The 24,026-nt window shown below is 35.7% G+C and overlaps 1 protein-coding gene across 1 annotated transcript in view; it reads right to left on the bottom strand.

Moving 5' to 3' along the window:
* BANK1 (B cell scaffold protein with ankyrin repeats 1) overlaps window positions 1–24,026 on the bottom strand; it is a 306,099-nt gene that overhangs the window by 158,566 nt on the left and 123,507 nt on the right. The window contains exon 7 of the mRNA XM_024246032.3: window positions 11,714–11,910. Within this exon, the coding sequence (XP_024101800.2) occupies window positions 11,714–11,910 (197 nt within the window). The remainder of the gene's footprint in view (window positions 1–11,713; window positions 11,911–24,026) is intronic.

Below are 24,026 nucleotides of genomic sequence, written 5' to 3'. Positions count from 1 at the left end.
AGACTTAAATTTTTTTTACTAATTAAAAAATTCGCAGCATTTATCACCTTCTGAAATTACTTTGTGTGTTTATTCATTTTTAGTCTCCCCCCAACAAACTATTAATACAATATAAGCACAAGGAAGGATTATCAACATTAGCTGAATGTTGCTAAATGCAATCTCTGGCTACTTTAAATGATTGCAACTTAAATTTTTCTGAGAACTGAAAAACTCCATTGACTTAGTAAGTAGAAAATAGACAAAAAATAAAGGATAGTACATATATTCATTCCCTGAGAAAATGTTACAGTTTAACCTGTTTAAGGAGAAAATTTGATAAATATTGTTTCCTACATTTGTTTTGAAAGCCATATACAGTAGAAAAGAGAAAAAAATTCATGTGTCATATAGTTTTTTAAAATTAGAAATGACTTAAGTATTACAATAATTCACTTTCAAAGTGTTTAAAATATTAAAATTTATTTATGGGAAGTTTTAAAATGGTGATGATAATATCAAAAACGGTGCTGAAGCTTTACAAATCCCAAAGGCCTTTCATACATATAATTTGGACCTTCCAACAATCTGATGTTTCATGAAGTAGATTTTAGAGAGGAGTCAAAGTACAAGGTTTCCTCCTTTCTCCTTCCTCACCAACAATTCCTAACATATCAGATGTAGACTGAGTGCTTGCTAAATATTTGGGAATTATTATGGTAATAGTATAGTGATGAGAGTGATATTTTATTCAGAGGCATTGTATGGACATCAGGTTGGAATGTCAAGAAAAGAACAAAGGAGAAGCCAAAATTGGAAAGAATCATTTGAATCATTACAGAATTCAAGAAGTGAGACCATAAGGTTAGTAGGTTGTTATGAGTAGCCATCTTTTGGAGGCTATTTGGTGGCTTCACAGCTCACTAACTCTCCAACTTGTTAGCCTCAGTTTCTCAAAATGTAAACTAAGTAGAAATTCCTCAGAGGGTGGCAGAGAACATGGAACCAGAGGGTGTGCATAAAGCTTCTAACCCAATCTGGCATATAATAGGCTCTGAACAAATGTTCAGCGCCAGGCGCTGCTCTCCACTCCCACAATGCTATTGTAGTTGCACTGTGGGCTTATTTAGTGACGTGGTCCAATACTGCAGTAATGAACCAGATTGCCTGGATAATTGGCATTCTCCCCTTCAAATGCAAGATTGATAGGTTCAATATAAGTCTATGCAGTTACCCATTCTTATAATAGACAGTTCTCATTAAGGAAATGGATTAATTGGCTTACTGATATTTTACCAAGAGCCAAATTTGAATAAGTGAACTCGGCAGTACTGAGAAAAGAAAATTAAACACTAACAAAAGGAGAAGTGTTCTTGCTTAGGCTGAAATCTCAGCCACAGGCTCAAATCAGGGGTCTGAGTTTACAATTTGTCACTATGAATGGACATTAATGTCTGACAGATAAAAATGCTCTGATTTTTTTTTCCCTGACAGTTCACTTTCTCCACAAGACACTCATACCAGCTGGAGAATGAATGTTGTCTCCTCCTCTACATTTTCTTGAGGGCTTCCAAACCACATGTCAGGAAATGTGTTTCTAAAATAGCGTCATGCTTCACTCTTGTTTCCACAAACAGCTAATAAGACGTATTTGCGACAAACTAAATTAGAGCAAAATATTCATCAGAATTGTCCCCAAAGTATCATAGAGCTCATGCTTCATTAAAAAAATTTATCTTAATCTCTCTCATCTCCCAATAAATCATCTTTCCAATGTTTGGAAAGGCTTATTGTTATGATAACTAATTTTTAAGGAGAAATATATAAATATGCACATACAAATATACACACACATGTTGCTAAATCAAAAATTTGATTATCTGTCCTATCTTAGTTGACCTGTCAGTAGCATTTAATGTAGCTGTCTACTACCTCATCTGTGAAAATCTTTCTTTTACTTGGCATCCAGGTCAATAGATTTCTTGATTCTCTTCTTACCTCAAATGCTGCTCATTGTTGGCCTTTTCTGTTGGTACTCCCTATAACCTCTACTTCCAAACTTTGGAACATAGTAGGCATTTCAAATTTAATGTGTCCCAAGCCGAATTCCTGATTTTTCCTAACAAGCCATTTCTTCATTCAATCTTCCACATCTCAATAAATGGCAATTAATTCCATCCTCTGCTTCTACCAACATACTTGGAAATATCAGTAACTACTCACTTTCTTTTATATTCCACCACCAAAGTCAGTAAATTCCATTGCCTATACTAAAAAACAATGGCATATTTCAAACCTAACCACTTCTGGTTGTCTTTGCTGCTGTCATCCTAGTGGAAACTACCATCTTTTTATGATCTATCATCTGGACTATGGGAGTAGTTGCCAGTCAGGTCTTATCTGTCCTTCTTGCTCTGTACAGTCTGTGATCAATATAGTTGTGACTCTGATCAATTGAAATCATATGATGCCTGATATGGTTTGGCTCTTTGTCCCCACCCAAATCTCATCTTGAATTGTAATCCCCACAATCCCCATAATCTCCATATGTCCAGGGTGGGACCAGGTGGGAGGTGATCAGATCATGAGGCAGTTTTCCCCCATGCTGTTCTTGTGAAAGTTAATGAGTTCTCACAAGATCTGATGGTCTTATAACTGTTTGACAATTCCTCCTTCTCTCCTTTCATCCGCGGCCATACAAGACGTGACTGCTTCCCCTTCTGCCATGATTGTAAGTTTCCTGAGGTCTCCCCAGTCATGTGGAACTGTGAGTGAATTAAGCCTCTTTTCTTTATAAATTACCCAGTCTCCGGCAGTTCTTTATAGCAGTGTGTAAACAGACGAATACAATGCCTCTCAGAATTCTCTAATGCTTTTCTCCAAAATACCAAATTCTCATCATTACCTATACGGCCCTACAGATCTGGCCTTACTTATCTTTCTGACACCATCTAATTACTATTTCTTTTCTTTCTCACTTACTTTGCTTCAGTAACATTGGCCAACTGGCTCTTTTGTGGATATCCACATCCTACCAGAGTCTTTGCCCTTGTTGTGCCATTTTCTCTTATTGGAATACCTGTCCATATAAATGCATGAATTTCTCTTTCATAGTTTTAGGCAATTACCAAAAAGGACCCCTCAGTGATACTTCCCTGACTACTCGTTTCAAAATTGCTCCCCCTCCCATCTCCTTTTACACACCACTTTACGCAATGTGGTTCTTTATATTTCTTCCTGGCCTTAAACATTAATTTCCACTGGACACATTGTATATCTTTATTTATAGTCTTATTGCCCATTAGGGTAGGAGTTTTGGTCTGTTCTGAATTTCCAGTGTCTAGAACAATGCTTGGCACCTAATAGATAGTCAATAAATATTTGTTGAGTCAATCAATCTATTTGTTAAACTAAAATTGGAGACTGTTTTCTGGCTCAAGCGAGAGTTGATTAATTTATGGAAAACAAACCCAAAATTTAGCCTTCAACTGGTGCCATTTATTTTCTTTTTATACTGTATTTTTTAGAGGCAGAATAAGTCAATCATAATCTTTACTTTCTCGCATCTATATATATATCACAAAGAGAGTGTTGCTACATAAGGAGAAATGAAAAAAATTATATTGTTGAGGCTCAGAGCTGCAATATTTGATGAATATTCTTGTTTTTGCATAATACAAGTCTGATTCTTTTCATATGACTGGAGAGGCCTTTACATGAATTTAAAGTAAAAACCATTTCATGATACTAGTAGAAAAGTATATACCCAATCTACATTGGATTATATTAAATACCCTTTCCTATCTTCAAGAATCAAGAATGATGGAATTCAAAGCCAGTTAATGGAGAAGAATTTCCAGGAACAACATTTTTCCAATGAAATTTTAATTCAATTGCCTTTGCATATTTTCCTTCTGAAAGGACAATGCCATGTGTTTATTTCACGAGGGCCATGCTCTACAGATACGGTGTCAATACTGTTTGCTTTAATTACCATTAATGATTAATTTTGCATTCTCTGAAATTGCATTTCCTTTTGATCAGCAGGCATGTAAGTGAGAGCTCTAGGTTAACCTGTTCTACACAAGCTAATTGGTTTGAAAGAAGCCAGAAAAAAATGAAAGAACTAAAGTTTAGAAGGTTTCTGAGAAATCAGAACTCTAAAAATTACAAAAACTTAGGTAACCAAGGGTCTTTAAAGACCATTTAGCCCCCATAGGCAAGGATGTGACTCTTAATATGATCCTGGAGACTGCCAGCATCTGAAGCAAATGTATAAAAGATAACAAATTACCTATTTAGAATAAGATACTGTTTCAACTTTAAAAAATTATTTAATGATGTATTAAGGATCTCTATTGGAAAACAACTGTAAGCACACGTATATTATTTCCCTCTATTACTTTCATAAATTGCCTTGTTATCTGTGGGTATTGAATTAATTTTAATGCAATGAGCATAAAAATCATTACCTACTGAGGCATAGGTAATGAAAATCATACCATCACTTGTCCTCATATACCATGATTGCATTCATAGCAGCTATGGCATTTGGTACAATGAAGATAAAAGCAATATATTATAAATTCTTCTGAACTATAAGCTGTTATATCTAAATTTTCCACCCTAGCTCTGTTCCATATACCTGAGAACAGTGGGAAATGGGCTTAAAGTGTAGATAGAGGGCCTTACCCTAACTCTAAATAATATTTTTTCAAAAGTGAGAATAAATAGATATTCAAATAAATATTACAAGATAAATCTCATTTAGGAATAAAATTATGATATCTCCTGAAAACGCTAAGATTCCCTTCTGCCTGGGAAAATAAGATGTGGCTTTTCAGAGTTCAGCTGTTGCTAGGACAAAGTGCCCTCTAAGGTTTATCAAAAGGGTCATTATTCTTAGAACAATTTTTAACAATAAGCTATTTTTTAAAATACTAATTATTCAATTGAGGGAAGTTATGAAGTAAAGGAGTAAATAGATCTTGGAATAAAAAGGATAACAAATGTCTACATTATGAAAAATGTGTCTCCTGTTTTTATGAGAATATAACATTTCTGATTTAAAAAACCTGAATGATGAATACAATACATTATGCTTATTCAAGAAATTGGAAACACAAATCACACACTATATTCATTTTACAAAACCTCTATTTTGTTGAATTTTAGGGCCAATTTATCTTTTGGTGATGTAAATTGATAATGCAATAATCTGTTTTTGTGTCTGAGTTGTAAAAAACGTTCAAGGACTATTCAGATATTTTACTCATCTTGCTTTTCCCAGTGATGCTTGCTCCCCTCCCCAGCTCACTGCCAAATGATTATACTGCTGTGGAGGCTAGCTGTACATCATCCTGATCTTTTCTGCTTCTGTTTCCTCCTCTGCTGAGGCAGAATAATGAATGAGAACCCAGGAAAACTTTTAAAAAACTATATTCTGTGTATATGGAAAGAGAGTGTACAGATACTGGTAGCTATTCTAGCAACTTTATGAAAATATAAATCATTTATTACACAGCAAAACACTGAGAAAACAGTGGCTGTGACATCTGAGAGTAGTTATTCCTGAGAATTACAAATGGGGTTTTTGCTTGACTCTGTTAAACCAAACTAACATGATTTCTGGGAGAAAGAGATTACTTTAAGCAGTCTCACACACTGGGCTTAGTGGACATGAGAAATGTCTTTCCTAATGAACATTCTACTGATGAATAGCCTAAGGACAGTTTTCCTAAATAATATATTACAACTCATAAAATTAATTTGGGAAAATTGTTTTTACAGGTTTGTCTATTTGAATCTAGTTATATCATACATGTTGCATTAAGCATACAACCTGTGCAAAGTGTGTAAATAAATAAATAAAAATCAAGTATTTTCTTAGAGTTTGAGTAGGCAAAAATACCACAAACAATTAGGTTTTTATGTACTTACCATTAAGTTGTGTATGAGCTCTTTGGGGCTCTACAAACATTTCTTAGTGTATATTTTACCAAAATCCCATATAAAATGTTAAGTTTTCTTTTAATAGATGCATAGCCTCTTGTAGGTCGTTATCATAAGTTAAAAAATAATACGCATTCTATGAAGAAAAGTCAATAACAAGATTTGGTTTTCTGGCCTAAGAAGTCAGAGTTTACCTACTCTGCCTTCTTCACACAACTGCACATCCCATTTCTTTCACCATATGCATCCTTCACCTTTCCCATTAAGTGCTTATTTAAAATCCTGTTTATAAATTTTCTTCTGCTTCACGCAAATTCCACATGATTTCATTTGTTCCAGTTGTGACACTGCCTTTTAATCACAAGTGAAGAGAGTGCAGAAAGAACCTTTCCTGATGGGGAAGACAAGAAAGTCACAAGGGGTCAGTGGACCTTCGGAAAGAGGGCAGGGTCAAAGAAAGCAATGTCAAAGGTTGTGCCAAAAGATGTCTGAAAGAAATCCACTGGATCTGATACACAGTTGATTATTTATGGCTTTTGACAGAGCAGCTTTAGTAGTGAGCTAAATGCAAAGCACATATATATGTGTATATATACATATATATGTACATATGTATATATATAGTCTTTAAACAATACAAAACTATATGTCTATGTAAAGCATGTACATATATATTCTTGAAACACTTTTTCAGGGAAGAGTCAGTGTAACGAGAGAGATTAATGATGCAAGAAAAGAGAAGGTATGATTGATAGTGAAGTCTAAATTTGATATGAATAACAATAAGCCAACAGAAAATAAGGTGAATGCAATATTTTTTGTGGGTCTTCTATATATTTAATAATTTCACATTCATTTCATCAAATCCTAAAGTGCTCTATAAGGAATTATTTTTTCCAAGGATGCAAACTTAGTGTTTGATGAAGTTAGGTTTAAAATCCAGACCTGGCTGAATCCCAAGACTCTAGGAGTAAAGGAAAATGGAAAATTTGACAGTAAGGCAAAAAGATTTAAGGGAGTTTACATAGCATGTTTAGAGCTGCAGAGTTAGGGCATCAAAACTGGGTCTGAGGACTTGCAGAAGAGAAAAATTCTGTGATAGCCAGATTTTTGAAAGAGATTCCTTAGTTTCAAGCACAAAACTGACACATAAATTTATAATGCATGCAGTCAAGAGCAATTATGCGACTTACTCTAGTTTCTTCAATTCTAACAGAACAGAACATCAATATTGAATAAAAGCCAGAATTCCAAAATTCATACTAGTTGGGCCTATTAAAATATATGCTGAAGAGAAGCAGTAGGGCTGTCTATGAAGTCTCCAAAACTAAACTTTAAAAAAATTCCAAGTATAGGAAATATGACCAATTATTTTATTTAACATATGTGACCTAGTTAAATATATGATCGGGAGAGTGAAATAAGACAAGTCTTTAAATTGGACACTGACCTTCTGCACCATCAATGAGAAAAATACATGCTGAGCACCTTTAGTGTACCTGATGGTGGGAGGTGAGGAGAGCCCACTATCCATCACGAGCTTCCAGACTTATAAGAAAGGAAAAACTACATAAGCAAAGCAGGATATGCTGCCATTTAAACTGAATTATATAACACTGATATATACTGAATTAAATGGAACAATCTACTTGTAAAATACTGGGAGGGCAATGCTGAGAATGAGAGAAATAAAGAGCCAAGAAGAGTGAATGTTTACTAGCCTAAACACAAAACCTAACTTCTGAGTAATTGGTTCTCTATATTAGCCAGTCAATTATTGCTCATATTAGGGATATTGTAAGTCCTTAACACCTACCCCTCCATACCTGTATTTTAAACCCAAGCCCTTGACTATCTGAAAAAGATTAGGGCCTGTCAGTCAGATACTGGAGGGCAACAAAATCTCTCTGTCCACACACACACACACACACACACACACACACACACACACACACACACGGGCCCAGTGTCCACAGGGACAAAGAGCAGTGTAGGGATAGATTAAGGAGAGCCTGATGCCACAGGAATCCCATCGCACACATGAGCAATAGAAAGATTCCCAATCAGGAGTACTCCTGAAAAGCCAGTTAGAGAATGTGCATGGAAAGCTGATTTTCCCATTTCTTAAATTTTCTTCATCAATATTTATAATTAACAGCTTATTATATTGATGAGGAAAATTTAAGATATTTAAATATTTAAACCAAGCTACAAGTGAACACAGTGGTGGAAGAAGAAAGATATTTTCTGGATATTGTTTCTAAGATAAGTGAACACCTGTCTCCAATTCCATAGCTAGCCAACAGAGGAGAATGTACTTTTCCTTGTCTATTTACACATTGATGTAATCATTTTGTTAAGGGTTTTAAACTGATGGGGATGGATGGGGTGATATATGTGAGCTAATACAAGCAAATATTATTTATATCTGTTTGCTTAAAGTACAGACTAGTCTTGTACACTTTATCTTAAATCTCAAAGCACCTCAATCTGAGGCCAAGTTCCAGTTTGTTTTCAACTTTTCATGCACATTTTATTTAAGAGATAAGTTTCTGAAGACTGAATCAATCATCAATGTCACTATTTACTATTTAAAATGTCCTGGGCTTTCCTTATGAATAATGCTAAGCAAATCATTGTTCATATCCAGTTGTGAACTTAAGTACCACACCTTTTGCCATTTCCCCATCTACTTTTCATATTAATTCTCTCAGGTGACATTGTTGGAAACTGAAAAATGAGTAGATATTTGAAAGACTTTATGGATTATAGAAATATATGATATTATTATCCAGTAATAGCACTGAAAACATAAATGAAGTACAGATGTTAATTACATAACTTTATCAAACATGAAAGCTATTCATTCATAATGAAGAGCCTCTGTTCATAGACTGTGTACAAATTATTAACCTCTCAAATAAAAAATGTCATGAAGCAATGTAAGAAATGTGATTTCAGGCCCCCTTCTTCTCCTACTCTCCTCCTTCTCTCTTTCTTTCTCTTCCTCCCCTCCTTCCTCATTCTTCTCTTCATCTTCATCCTCCTCCTTCACATACCTAACAATAAGACATGGGTGCCACTTGGTTTATGAATGCTTGCTAATGATTTTGTGTTTTCTCTGTATTTTTCTAAAATCATAATTGGCTCTTTCCTTCTACCCACTTTATTCAGTGATGACCCAAATCACCGTATTGTAACTCCCTGTGAAATTCTGAAATGAGCAATGTTTTACTGATGGGGGATTAGGAAGTACTGGGCAAATCAGTAAATTAGTTAGGAGCAAAATATGTTGGAATTTAAAAATAGATATGTCTTCAGTAGAAGTATAGCCCACTGGTAGACTGTAAACCTCAAACTTAAAAATATCTGCTCCTTTAAACTATTCTGAAACAATAGTTCATGAAAAATTTGAATGCATTTGTGATGATCTTAGATTTATCAGAATCTAAGTCATTATAACACAAGTAATATAGAGGCTTTAAAGCAACAGTAAAGTATTTTAGGAGTATAATGAGATTCCATTTTTCTCCATCAGGTTTACATACACTCTTTAAAAGACTTAGCTAACAGTATTTAGAATAGATAGTGTCTTTTTTTTTTATTATACTTTAAGTTCTAAGGTACATGTGCACAAGGTGCAGGTTTCTTACATATGTATACATGTGCCATGTTGGTGTGCTGCACCCATTAACTCGTCATTTACATTAGATATATCTCCTAATGCTATCCTTCCCCCCTCTCACAACCCCACGACAGGCCCTGGTGTGTGATGTTCCCCTTCCTGTGTCCAAGTGTTCTCATTGTTCAATTCCCACCTATGGGTGAGAACATGCGGTGTTTGGTTTTTTGTCCTTGCGATAGTTTGCTGAGAATGATGGTTTCCAGCTTCATCCATGACAGTGTCAACATCTGGTTATCTGGCACACCTTCACTAAGAAGATATGACTTCCAAATTTATTTTAAATAAAATTGATAATTAGAAGAATAATTTATGTGTCATATAAATTGACAGGAAACATTTTTCCATGAGGGTCAAAATATAATACATATGTTTCATTTTCTTAACTACACATTTGCAAAAAGGCCTTCGTAGCTTGCAAAATTGTTGTATATAAAATTATCCATGGTCATGAAAACGCATTGACAGATCTGCTGGCACTTGCAACAGCTGCAGTCAGTTTCTTACTGACAGCAGAACATTCACAAAATAATTGATCTATCTTAACTATAATGGTAACGCTTACTGTAGATATTCAGGCAGAAATAACAGCTTACAAAGATACTATAGAAAATTATGTAACAAATTTCACGCAATAATTATCAAGTATAGCTGTAAAATTAGAATGCAGCGACTATGAAAAAGTGATTGTCACCTAGAGACAATGACAGCAATCAAATTCTATCAGTGCTGTTATTGCAGGAGCAGAGGTATAAATACTGAGAGGGTGTAAGAGAAAAAAAATTATATCCCACATCCATCAAACCTCACATCCTACCATTGTACTTACTTTCATATGTACTGTCATCATTATGTAGTATTTTGTTACTTATGGAGCACCTGAAGTGTGCATGGGGTTGCATCTGTCAAAAGCTGAGTCTTTACTGGAGAGCAAGAAGTGGAAGAATGACTTTTTGAAAATCAGGGATTATTTTAGAAAGCATCCCTAGATGCTAGGACTTCTAGGGAAAATTTTAACCCAGTGTACCAGTAGCTAAAAATTAAAGAATAGAGTTGTATGGAGTTAAAGACAGACATCTAAAATGTATTAAATAACAGTATTAATGGAAAATATCCAAGGCTGAATTGACTTACTGACTTACCTGAGATAGATATCATGCTGCCCTATTCAATGCCTGCATACAGTGAACAATTATGAAAATGAATGCCCTCATCAGATAAAGCATGATAACTAGTTAAAAACTAGCATATATGACAATCACTGTCTAAAATCCTTCCAGCAATAAAAATAATGGTTATTTCTGATTTGAAGGACATAAGACAAAAAATGAGTAGTTTATTAATTTTATCATAAAACTTCATGTTCTACATTTATTTTAAATATACTCTCTGGAAATCTCAAATACCAATGATTGTTTCTGAAGTCCAATATTAATTAGATTGGCTTAATCTGACAATCAGAATAAATGCTAAAATAGCCAGAAGCTTACAGGATTTACATATTCTATATTAACCCTTCTTTGACAACAAAATTATTTGTTTTAAATACTCAAAGACAAATTTTGATAATTTACCAGCATAATCATTGTCCCATTATATTTTCCAAAGAGCCATCAGAGTATAATTCTCTTTCTGGAGCAAAATGTGCATATCTTTGTTACAACCAGAAAAACAATTACTTTTCTAAACATGATTATGGAAATACAAAGTGTGTTTTATGTACTGAGATAGTATCCCCTCCTTCTTAAAATCTTCTTTGGTTACATTCTTACAAAACTAACATTCTTCAAACAGTGTTCTGAAATTTGGGGCTTCAACCTTCATAAGACAGAACTGGGACTTAACAGGGAGAAGGAGAAGGAATCACATAAGGAAAACAAATTTAAGCAACATAAATTAACTTTTTATTGGGTAGACTTTTTGAATTATTATCAAATTGTTTTTCCGCAACCTAACAATTATTGATATGTTTTCATGTGCCTAACAGTGCCTTATCTAGAGTCTTAAAGAAAACGGTAAAGGTAATAGGTTTTTTCTTCTTACAGTCTCTTCCACAATATCAGACAGAATATACAGAGATATAATTTAAAAAAAACTTACTGAAAAGTCTTCAAAGATTTTCTTGAGTTCTTTGTGACCATGCCTTTCAGCAATATGTGTGGGGTCTGAACCCTCCATATTTTTCATCTTAGATGCCCAGGTTGCTCCTGAACATTGAAGCAAATGAATAGCCAGGTTCTTTAAGCCAAATTTTGCTGCACAGTGGAGAAGAGTTGGAAGTTCTTTGAAATGAGTATCTGTAAGCATAAGAAGTAGTAGGATTTAATGTTTTCATTTTATTGACAATCTCATTAAAAGGTCTAACACAATCTACTCCTAAAAGTAATTCCCACAAAGCACAGCAGACTTTTTGTGTAAGAAACTATCAATAGTTCTAGCAATTCAGAATTTTCCCCTCACTCAATTTCCTATATTAAAATAAATACAAACTAATATTCTCACTAGCATTAATGCACCAATCTTACTTGTGAGGTAAGTTTAATTTAAAAAGCCTCATCATCCTCTTAAATGAAAAAAAAAAGAAAGAAAAACATGCTGTAATAACTTCTTTTGAATGTACTTAGACATTAACCAAACGCTAAATAACAAAATTCTGTAAGTTCATCTATAAAATAATTTTATATTCTACCTCCTTGCCTACTTTGCTTCCTTCTGAAGTTGAAATGAACATGAATTTTTTTGAGGGGTTATATTAGATTTCTTTATAAAATTTTTCTTTCAAAAACTAACTGCATCAGAAAATACAGGTGAGTGCTTTTATAAATAACTTCAGTGTGGAAATTTCCATCTGGATTTTACAACTTTTATATCAATGTCTTAGAGTTTGATTTTTCATAATTATTAACTATCAATTAGAAGACATTTATTAATTTTATATCACTGTAAAATGATGAATGCAACCTGTATCCCAATGACAAACAAAATAAAACACAAACAAATGAACGATGGTTTGTTATTATTCTATACTTTTCCACTTAGCTGAAAAAAAGTTATAGAAATTACACATCAACATAATAGCTGTGGCATTATCAGAAGTAAGGTGAAGTCTTATAGCAACAGAATCAAAGGAATCAAAACCAAAGTCAATCGTCTTCCAGCAAACTTTCAAAGCAATGGAAAACAGCCATCTCATTGCTTTTTTGAAAACTGTGAATTTGCTTTAATCATCTTAGTTCATACACTATGTAGTTATTTTCTTAAATATACACATTTACTTTGCAAACAATTTACAGTCTCACTTGTTAGATTAAAATAATAGATTTGTTTAGGAGATACAATAAATGTTTAGAACGTCTTTAATCTATAGTGTACATTTGTTTCATTTCATGGTAATTTTCATTTAATTAATCTAGATTAACTGCATCTGTTTTTATTACCAAGGTGTAAATAGAGAAGCCATAATTCAAACCAAGGTGTGGCAAATTTACTTTTCATTTTCTTCTAGACCAAATAAATTTTTAGTTTTCAGTTGTTTCAGCCAATGTCTTTCAAACATTAATTTCATGAGAATAGAATAAAATGTCTGGGGGAAACTTTTTAAAGAGAAGTCCAATGTCACTTGTTTTACAAATACAAATAAACAGGTGAATTAGCACATAGCAAAGAAATCAAGTCATACATTTGTTTGTGCAGAGCTGCTCCTAAACTTTTTGAGGCAGTCTCTACAAAGATGGCTAATAATTAAATTGAAGTAATCAAGCCAACGATTTCAAAAGATTAACCTAGCTCACTAGAATAATAAAATGAAAATATAATCAAGTTTAGAATATAAGCATTAAACAAGAATTTAACAGTAAGATGAGTATTAAAACTGGAAATTCATGACCATGCAATCCATTTGTTCTCATAAATCATTATCTGGAATAGTAAATATTCATTCAGAGTAGAATGACCACTTTGGGGCCACTTTGGGGGGCTACTTTGGGGCAAAACAATAAAGCACACAATAAAGAGAAGATTAAAAATCAGGAAATCTGCATTCTAATCCCAGCTCAGCCACTAAATCTGTGGTTCTTAAGAATTCATCTTGTGGACCTCAGTTTCCTGATTTATAAAATGAAAGGGTTGGGGGTCAAAATTATAGAACTTCTGATATTCTTCTGGGCTTGATGCCATGCCACAAATGTTTTAAGCCAAGAAACTCTCTGGAAGGTAATTTTTCCTGGGTTTTAGTCAGACACCAATCAGAATAGGGAAGGTAGCTGCAAAGTTGAAGAAACATAATAATTTTCATTCCTTTCATAATAGTATTTGAAATCTGATGAAATGTTATTATTTCTGTGGATCTGTAAAAACAGAGCATTGCTGTGTTTAGGAAACGTTTTGCTCTCTGACAGGAGAACCATTATGTAACATGTGAGGTGTCACTCGTCCAATCCTGTCAAAGATTAGACACATAATTCTATTTAGAATTTTAAAACAAAAAAATGCTGCCAAGGTTATCATGCTTCTAAAACCTTGATAATGTAAACAAAATGCACAAAGGAAATAGTCCATCAAAGCCCTATGCTACAGTTTTGTTGTTACCTCTCACATTACATAAAATATTGCAGTGGAAAATGCACAAGTAGATACATACTTTACTATTAAACTCAATATTGAATCTACCTCATTAACTGTTGTAATTGAATTCTTGTTACTAAAATATTCTCTTAAATAAGAGAAAAAATTAGAATTTACATCTACTTGATATTTCTCTTGTTAATTGTCTCAAGAAACTTCATACAAGATACTCTTTCTTTTAAATGTTGTAGTTGAATAGGTTAGGTCCTAATCTGCATAATATTCAAATGAGTCTTAATTTCTTCTTGCTAAATAAACTTCAAAATAATGCCTTTTATTACTTAAATACCAAAATTCTAAAACTTAATATTTATTTCTCATGAGAAGCAATATAGTGTAGCACTTAAGCATTAGGACTTTGGAGCCAGATTGTATGAATTAAATCTATACAATTTAATTTAATTCTAGTATTTAGTCATAGTGTCATTTGCACAAGTGACTTGAACTTATGCATCTTATTTTTCTCAATATTCAATTGGTGACCATAACAGCTACTCAATCAGTTATTAAACCTATGTCCAGTGTATTCTTCCATGCAAATAAGTACTGTTGGTCCTCATTATTTGGGAATTCTGTTTATGCAAATTCATTTACTCACTAAAATTTGTTTGTAACCCCTTAAGGTACTTTCCCAGTCATTTGCAGAAATATGTATAGCAATGAAAAATTTGAGTCACCCAAAGCACACATTCCCAGCTGGGGTCAAACAAGGCAACCGTATGCCTTCTTATTTCAGCTCTCATACTGTAAACAAACGTCCTGTTTGCAGTCCATTTGGTGCCACAACTGTCACAGTTTTTGTGGTTTATTTTGGTGAGTTAGCTGTTTAAAATGGCCCCCAAGTACAGTGCTGAAGTTCTGTGGAGTATTTCTAAGCACTTGAAAGCAGTGGCATGCCTTATGGAGAAAATACATGTATTAGATAAATTCATTCAGGACTGAGTTACAGTGTTGATGGTGAGTTCACTTTGAATCAACAGTGTATATTAAATAAGGTAGTTTTAAACAAAAACACACATAAAGCAAGGTTATGTATCAATTGGTTGATCAAAACATTGTGACCAGAAGCTCACAGGAACCTAATCCTATAACTCTCCTAGGAGCAAAGGTTCAGCATTGACTTATTCGATTACTTTGTAGAATATAACTACTGCAAATAATGAGAATCAACTGCATTTTAAAGCAATCTAGAGGCCCCTTTTAATTTTGGAGAGGGATCAAAATTGGTTTCCCATTGCAGCATGGCCAGTTATTTTCTGACTTACATTGCCTTATTTTCTTTGCTCCTCCATACACTCAGGGAGGCTCTGAGAGAAGCTATGGCCCCTGTGTACTGCTCCTCGGGGTGAGGCCAGAAAAGCTGTGGAGCTGGGGGAGGCAACTGTGAGCATTCAAGTCAATGACATGAGAGCTTCTCCCAGGCTATCTCTGTGTTCTGGGCCCACTCAGTTAAAATCCAAACTGGGAATGGTTAGAACCCACTTTCACAACCACCCTGCAAGTAGAAATAAAGAGCAGTGCTAGAGTCTTGATTCTCTATTGTTTATTCTTATTGTCAGGCATAGACAAACAACAGGAAAAACTTAGGATGAAGATTAATAGTTACTCTGTTGTTCTCAGATAATTTCTTTGAAAGACTGTACATTTTAAAATTTTTGATAGAAATTCTTTATTTTGTTGAATTGTATGCTTAAGATTTGAGAGTTTTGTAAAATTGTAAAAATTGAGTTCTAGAATGTCGATATTCTGTCATCCAAAGGACCTGCATGATGAGTTGACAAGAAGTATGAGAAATAAATGGAGCATGTCATCTCAAACCCAGAAGGGACTCATTGCTTTCTGAATACCCTAGTGGATGGCATCTACCCTAAAATTAGCAGCAGTAATGATAGGAGGAGGAGGAAAAGGAAGAAGAAAATATGGTGGTTAACAAATGGAATTGGAGAGGTGGGGGTTTTAGGTTCTTAGTGGCAGATTGAGCAAGAGAAGAGCAACAGAACAAGGATGTGGCAGGTGGTGCAAGATGCTCTGATTTCAGAAAAGAGTCTTTGAGGACACACTATGAAGTGCCTTCTTATCTAGGGCTGTGGGCTAGGGATCGCCAGAGAGAAGTAGGCAATGACCAAAACAAGGTTGAAGCAGGGCTTAAGGCCACAGATGAACAGCCTGGGAGCTTGGGGTCCATGTGTGGAGGTAATTCTAGGAAGCAAAGGGAGATGTGAAGTGTTTGTTAGAGGTTTCTAGAATTGATATCAAAATTAAACCTCACAATATTTAAATACGTTTATTTTCCATTTTCTACTAGAAAACCCAGACAATGTTAAGGCAATAAAAAGAGCTGGACAGTTTCCTGTTTATTCAATCCATCCAATCTGTAGCTAAACTCTGGTTAAAATAAGAAGCCTCTAGAAATTTTATTTCTATACAAATGTGCTTGCATTCTTTTCCTCTACATTCATTAAAAAAAATTTCTTTTGAAAATTACCAACTTTGTCTCTGCTGTGTCTTGACAAGAACCAAGAACCAGGAAAAGATCCAGGAAAAGTTGAACAGTAAAAGTGCACAAACCAGATGGGCTGGGTTGGGATCATATGGTTGGGCACTCTAGCACAGGGCCATGGCTTACAGGCAGAATGCTACCTATTGGCCTTTATATGGGTTTCACATAGACATTCAAGAAATTAGGGCCACAAAGCAGTAAATCAACATGTCGGCCAAGGAAACTTTACTTCATTAGTAAGGACTATTTCAGCATTTTAAAAGGAATTCCTTTTAGTCTTGACCACTGGAGTCGTTCTTTTAAAATATTAAATGATTTGATAATAAAACGCACAAAGACAAGGAAGTAAATCTAGGAAATCTTTTGGGTAGTAAAAGGAGTGGGTAGAACTTAAGATGCCTTTGGAAGCACTGCGATACGTATTATACGGACAAAATGAAAATGGAATATGAGAATGATTAGGGAAGCCCCTAAGTGCCAACCTGCCCCGCATATTTCAGACCTGCCAATATTTATATTTTATATTTATTTATCTATTTATTAATATATATTACATATATATTTAATAATTTAATCTATATATTCAATACATATTTTATATATATGTTATAGAGAGATTTATTATAGATAATATATATTTCTATCAACCTATCTCTATCTATCTTTCAACACACATATACACACACATTTTATTGGTTTCTCTTGAGAACCCTGACCAATACAGTGAGGAAGATGCTGTGGCGGCTTTGGCAAACCATAACTTACAGAAAGAAGGCATAAAAACAAGTTCTACATCTAAGCCTCTTTCCTTTTCAGAATAATGCAATGTGAGTTTTCAAACCTTAAGATTTTTTAAAATAACTATTTGGTAATGGCAGAATTCAATAAGCAAATGAGTCCTTTTAGAAAGGGGAGGGAGGTGTTTTTAGGGTGGATTAATAACAGAGTGCGGTATACAGTGGTTTCGGAACCTCTCAAGAATTTCAAAGAATTTCAAACATTTGAGGATCAGTACTGCAGAACAACTGCAAAAGTAAGAGGGAATTTCCTAAGTCATAACTTATTCAAGACATTAATTAAAAAGCCCATTCCGCCCCACCTCCCCTCTGTGTGTGTGTATGTGTGTGTGTGTGTTTCTAATTGAGGCCAACCCATACATACATTTTCCTAATTAAAATGAATGGATATTAGAGAGCCTATTTCTTGTTCTCAGTTACTAATAGATACTATTTATGTTTCTTTTCCTAACTCTATGATATAATTATAGACGATTATTACTGTTGACCCTGAAAATCCTACAATTTGTGTGTTGGCCCAGAGAAGACAAACATATGTGCCTTGGTACTTGAGCACAGACAGTTCAGTGCAGCATATTCAGAAGGCACACATGCCAATTTTTCATTCTGCTAATAGCAGATGCCACGAATAAGAAGAACAAAATAAAATGAAAAACAAAACCATGACAATCTAAATTGCTGCCTTAGTCCAATGAAGAAGAATCATTTTATTTGGGGAGCTCAAATATTACTAATTTGTATCTATTGATACCAGGGTTTTATTTTAGTCAATGGTTAACCTGGTTACCATTAGCTAAGTAATTAATATAATAAATTTTTATTGAGCACTAGATATTCTTCTAGGGGCTGGGAATTAATCTGTGAACCAAATGGGGCTTCTTCCTAAAGGGCAGTATTTACCCATAAAGACAAAATGGCTGATATGAAGGAAATCATATACTAGGAAACAAAAATTACAATGTTTCTAGGATTGCAAAAATAATGAAAAGAGTATCTGAGGTTATTTCAAACTTGTTATAAGTTATTCATTGTAATAGTAATTTATATAATTAGGCAGGAAAACTTGAGAGTCCTCCCTTTAAATTTAAGATAATTTGCCCTGTAAAGTTTCCTCTGACTGTCCTCTTTCTTTTGTGCTCCAATGACACCCCTAGCTCATGCTCACTATAGTGTACCGGGGCACAGTCATCCAGGGACTAGCAAAGTGGCCGCCGGAGCTAGGCTGCCTGGATCCAAGTCCCAGCTCTGCCACTTACCATCTGGGCAAAGTATGCAACTTCTCATCTGTAAAGTGGAGATTAAAATGGTACCTACCTCAGGATCATTGTGAGGAAGTAAATAACAACATAAGTAAAGTGCTTAGACCTGTTTGACAGAGTGAGCAAAACACATGTTAAGTACTATGTGTAAGGCACACACTGTATTCATGACACTTATTTTTGTAGTTTTGTTTTCTCATTCCTTGGCTTCTGTGCCCTCTGAGAGTGTGGGCTGTGTCCCATTTATCCCACATTCTTCTACCTTCCTTCAGTATCTAGAAGAGTACCTATTATGAAGTGGAGTATATTAAACTTTTTGTAAGCATTTCTGAGGGTTTTTTAAAAAAAATAATGGTATGGGAAAACATATTTTTAGATGAACAGTCACTCTAAGACTACTTCATTCTGCACCCATGGTTTTTTTTGTTTGTTTTTGTTTTTGTTTTTTGAGATGGAGTCTAGCTCTGTTGCCCAGGCTGGAGTGCAATGGTGTGATCTCAGCTCACAGCAACCTCTGCCTCCCAGGTTCAAGTGATTCTCCTGCCTCAGCCTCCTGAGTAGCTGAGATTACAGGCATGCACCACCACACCAGGCTAATTTTTCTATTTTTAGTAGAGATGGGGTTTCTCCATGTTGGTCAGGCTGGTCTCGAACTCCCTACCTCAGGTGATCAGCCTGCCTTGGCCTCCCAAAGTGCTGGGATTACAGGCATGAGCCATCGCACACAGCCTCTGCACCCATGATTTTAATTCAAGGCACAGAGTGATGGAATAAAAAATCTATCTTGACTTTAATTTGATATATGTCAATTTTACTTATTTACATAACAATGAGGCCAATCAATTACTGTTCACTCAGTGGTTCTCATTGGTGATTCAGAGGAGTAGAATCAGCATCATATAAAAATTTGTGAGAAATGTAAATTCTTGTAACCAACCCAGATCTACTGTATCAGAAATGTGAAGAGAGATGGCAGCAATCTGAATTTTAACATATCGTTCAAGTGACTCTGAAGCCTGCTAAAGTATGAGAACCATGGCATTAAATAAAAGAAAGAACAGGGGCTTGGTTCTAACAACTAAACAAAAGTGGATAGACAAGAAAATTGGGGTTAACCTCACAGAGAGCTAAATAAAACTGCAAAGTGTACAAAGTAGTGGACTTTCTCTCCATTCTGTTCACAGTTTCGGTGAAAAAACTTACCTCTTCTGTCATGGTTTACATATTTTAAAATACATTTTCAATAGAGTAAATGGAAAAGACTATAATAGAAGTGAAAATTATGTGTATTATATTTGCCCCATGTCTTTTTACATTTTATGAAGGTAGGATTGACAAATAAAAATTATATATATTTAGTGTGTACAATGTGATATTTCTATATATGTTGTTGGGAGCAGGCCCCCCAAAATCTGGCCAAAAACTGGCCCCAAAATTGGCCATAAACAAAATCTCTGCAGCCTTGTAACATGTTCATAATGGCCCTAATGCCAATGCTGGAAGGTTGTAGGTTTACAGGAATGAGGGCAAGGAACACCTGGCCCACCCAGGGCAGAAAACCACTTAAAGGCATTCTTTTTCTTTCTTTTTTTTTTTTTTTTTTTTTGTTATACTTTAAGTTCTAGGGTACATGTGCACAACGTGCAGGTTTGTCACATATGTATACATGTGCCATGTTGGTGTGCTGCACCCATTAACTCGACATTTACATTAGGTATATCTCCTAATGCTATCCCTCCTTGCTAACCCCACCCCACGACAGGCCCCAGTGTGTGATGTTCCCCTTCCTGTGTCCAAGTGTTCTCATTGTTCAATTCCCACCTATGGGTGACAACACGCGGTGTTTGGTTTTTTGTCCTTGCGATAGTTTGCTGAGAATGATGGTTTCCAGTTTCATCCATGTCCCTACAAAGGACATGAACTCATCCTTTTTTATGGCTGCATAGTATTCCATGGTGTATATGTGCCACATTTTCTTAATCCAGCCTATCATTGATGGACATTTGGGTTGGTTCCAAGTCTTTGCTATTGTGAATGGTGCTGCAATAAGCATACGTGTGCATGTGTCTTTCTAGCAGCATGATTTATGATCCTTAGGGTATATACCCAGTAATGGGATGGCTGGGTCAAATGGTATTTCTAGTTCTAGATCCTTGAGGAATCACCACACTGTCTTCCACAATGGTTGAACCAGTTTACAGTCCCACCAACAGTGTAAAAGTGTTCCTGTTTCTCCACATCCTCTCCAGCACCTGTTGTTTCCTGACTTTTTAATGATCACCATTCTAACTGGTGTGAGATGGTATCTCATTGTGGTTTTCATTTGCATTTCTCTGACGGCCAGTGATGATGAGCATTTTTTCATCTATCTGTTGGCTGCATAAATGTCTTCTTTTGAGAAGTGTCTGTTCATATCCTTTGCCCACTTTTTGATGGGGTTGTTTGTTTTTTTCTTGTAAATTTGTTTGAGTTCTTTGTACATTCTGGATATTAGCCATTTGTCAGATGAGTAGGTTGCAAATATTTTCTCCCATTCTGTAGGTTGCCTGTTCACTCTGATGGTAGTTTCTTTTGCTGTGCAGAAGCTCTTTAGTTTAATTAGACCCCATTTGTCAATTTTGGCTTTTGTTACCATTGCTTTTGGTGTTTTAGACATGAAGTCCTTGCCCATGCTATGTCCTGGATGGTATTGCCTAGGTTTTCTTCTAGGGTTTTTATGGTTTTAGGTCTCACATTTAAGTCTTCAATCCATCTGGAATTAATTTTTGTATAAGGTGGAAGGAAGGGATCCAGTTTCAGCTTTCTACATATGGCTAGCTAGTTTTCCCAGCACTGTTTATTAAATAGGGAATCCTTTCCCCATTGCTTGTTTTTGTCAGGGTTGTCAAAGATCAGATGGCTGTAGATGTGTGGTATTATTTCTGAGGGCTCTGTTCTGTTCCATTAGTCTATATCTCTGTTTTGGTACCAGTACCATGCTGTTTTGGTTTCTGTAGCCTTATAGGATAGTTTGAAGTCAGGTAGTGTGATGCCTCCAGCTTTGTTCTTTTGGCTTAGGATTGACTTGGCAATACGGGCTCTTTTTTGGTTCCATATGAACTTTAAAGTAGTTTTTTCCAATTCTGTGAAGAAAGTCATTGGTAGCTTGATGGGGATGGCATTGAATCTATAAATTACCTTGGGGAGTATGGCCATTTTCACGATATTGATTCTTCCTATCCATGAGCATGGAATGTTCTTCCATTTGTTTGTGTCCTCTTTTATTTCCTTGAGCAGTGGTTTGTAGTTCTCCTTGAAGAGGTCCTTCACATCCCTTGTAAGTTAGATTCCTAGGTATTTTATCCTCTTTGAAGTAACTGTGAATGGGAGTTCACTCCTGATTTGGCTCTCTGTTTGTCTGTTATTGGTGTATAAGAATGCTTGTGATTTTTGCACATTGATTTTGTATCCTGAGACTTTGCTGAAGTTGCTTATCAGCTTAAGGAGATTTGGGGCTGAGATGATGGGGTTTTCTAAATATACAATCATGTCATCTGCAAACAGGGACAATTTGACTTCCTCTTTTCCTAATTGAATACCCTTTATTTCTTTCTCCTGCCTGATTTCCCTGGCCAAAACTTCCAACACTATGTTGAATAGGAGTGGTGAGAGAGGGCATCCCTGTCTTGTGCTGGTTTTCAAAGGGAATGCTTCCAGTTTTTCCCCATCCAGTATGATATTGGCTGTGCATTTGTCATAAATAGCTCTTATTATTTTGAGATATGTCCCATTAATACCTAATTTATTGAGAATTTTTAGCATGAAAGGCTGTTGAATTTTGTCAAAGGCCTTTTCTGCATCTGTTGAGATAACCATGTAGTTTTGTCTTTGGTTCTGTTTATATGCTGGATTACATTTATTGATTTGCGTATGTTGAACCAGCCTTGCATCCCAGGGATGAAACCCACTTGATCATGGTGGATAAGCTTTTTGTAAAGGCATTCTTAAGCCACAAACAATAGCATGAGCGATCTGTGCCTTAAGGACATGTTCCTGCTGCAGTTAACTAGCCCAACCTATTCCTTTAACTCAGCCCATCCCTTCGTTTCCCATATGGGATACTTTTAGTTAATTTAATATCTATAGAAACAATGCTAATGACTGGTTTGCTGTTAATAAATATGTGGGTAAATCTCTGTTCGGGGCTGTCAGCTCTGAAGGCTGTGAGACCCCTGATTTCCCACTTCAGACCTGTATATTTCTGTGTGTGTGTCTTTAACTCCTCTAGTGCCACTGGGTTAGGCTCTCCCCAACTGAGCTGGTCTCAGCAAGTGGCGTCCGTTGTGGGGGCTCGAATCCAGGTCGAAGGGTCTCCAGAGCGACGGTTGGAACAGAAAACTAGCTGGAAGACACCCGAGTACTCTTAAAGCAATCCCCGTGGTGAGTAAGAAGGGGAGGTCAGAAGCGTCAGGGTAACAATGGTACAGGTGTGGGGTCTGGTTTGTTTCACCTTGGAACTTTTTCACACTGATGATGAGGAGAAACGAGAGTATAGCAAAGCAACAGAAGAGGTTACACAGCATGTTTATTTACCAGCTAAAGCTAAAGTGGCAAAGGGAGAGGTTCATCCCTACCCTTCCGCACCCCCTCCTTATTATTTGAAGAAAAAGACCCTCCAGATCTTTATTTTCCAGAGGACACTGGGCAAAAAGTGGTTGCCCCAGTGACTGTTTGAGCAGCACCTCGAATGACCGCTCTTAGTTCTATTCAGGCAGGAATTAAGCAAGCTAGACGAGAGGGTGATTTAGAGGCTTGGCAGTTCCCTGTTAGAATACACCCCCCAGATCAACAGGGAAATATTATCGCTACATTTGAGCCTTTTCCTTTTAAATTAATTGAATAATTTCAACAAGCTATAAATCAGTATGGACCAGGTTCTCCTTTTGTAATGGGACTGTTAAAGAATGTTGCTGTTTCCAGTCAGATGATTCCTACTGACTGGGACACTCTTACACGAGCTTCTCTGACTCCTGCTCAGTTCTTACAATTTAAAACTTGGTGGGTAGATGAAGCTTCTATTCAGGCTGCTCGCAATGCCCAGGCCCAATCTCAAATTAATATAATTGCAGACCAACTTTTGGGGGTTGGCGCCTGGGCTGGTTTAGATGCACAATTGGTCATGCAGGATGATGCCATAGAACAGCTTAGCGGAGTGTGCATTAGAGCTTGGGAAAAAAATCACTTCAAGTGGGGAA

Source organism: Pongo abelii, chromosome 3 (assembly GCF_028885655.2).
Source record: "Pongo abelii isolate AG06213 chromosome 3, NHGRI_mPonAbe1-v2.0_pri, whole genome shotgun sequence".
Classification (NCBI taxonomy): Eukaryota; Metazoa; Chordata; class Mammalia; order Primates; family Hominidae; genus Pongo; species Pongo abelii.
The sequence above is the reverse complement of the archived record's forward strand: the minus strand, read 5'-3'. Positions and strand labels throughout refer to the sequence as shown.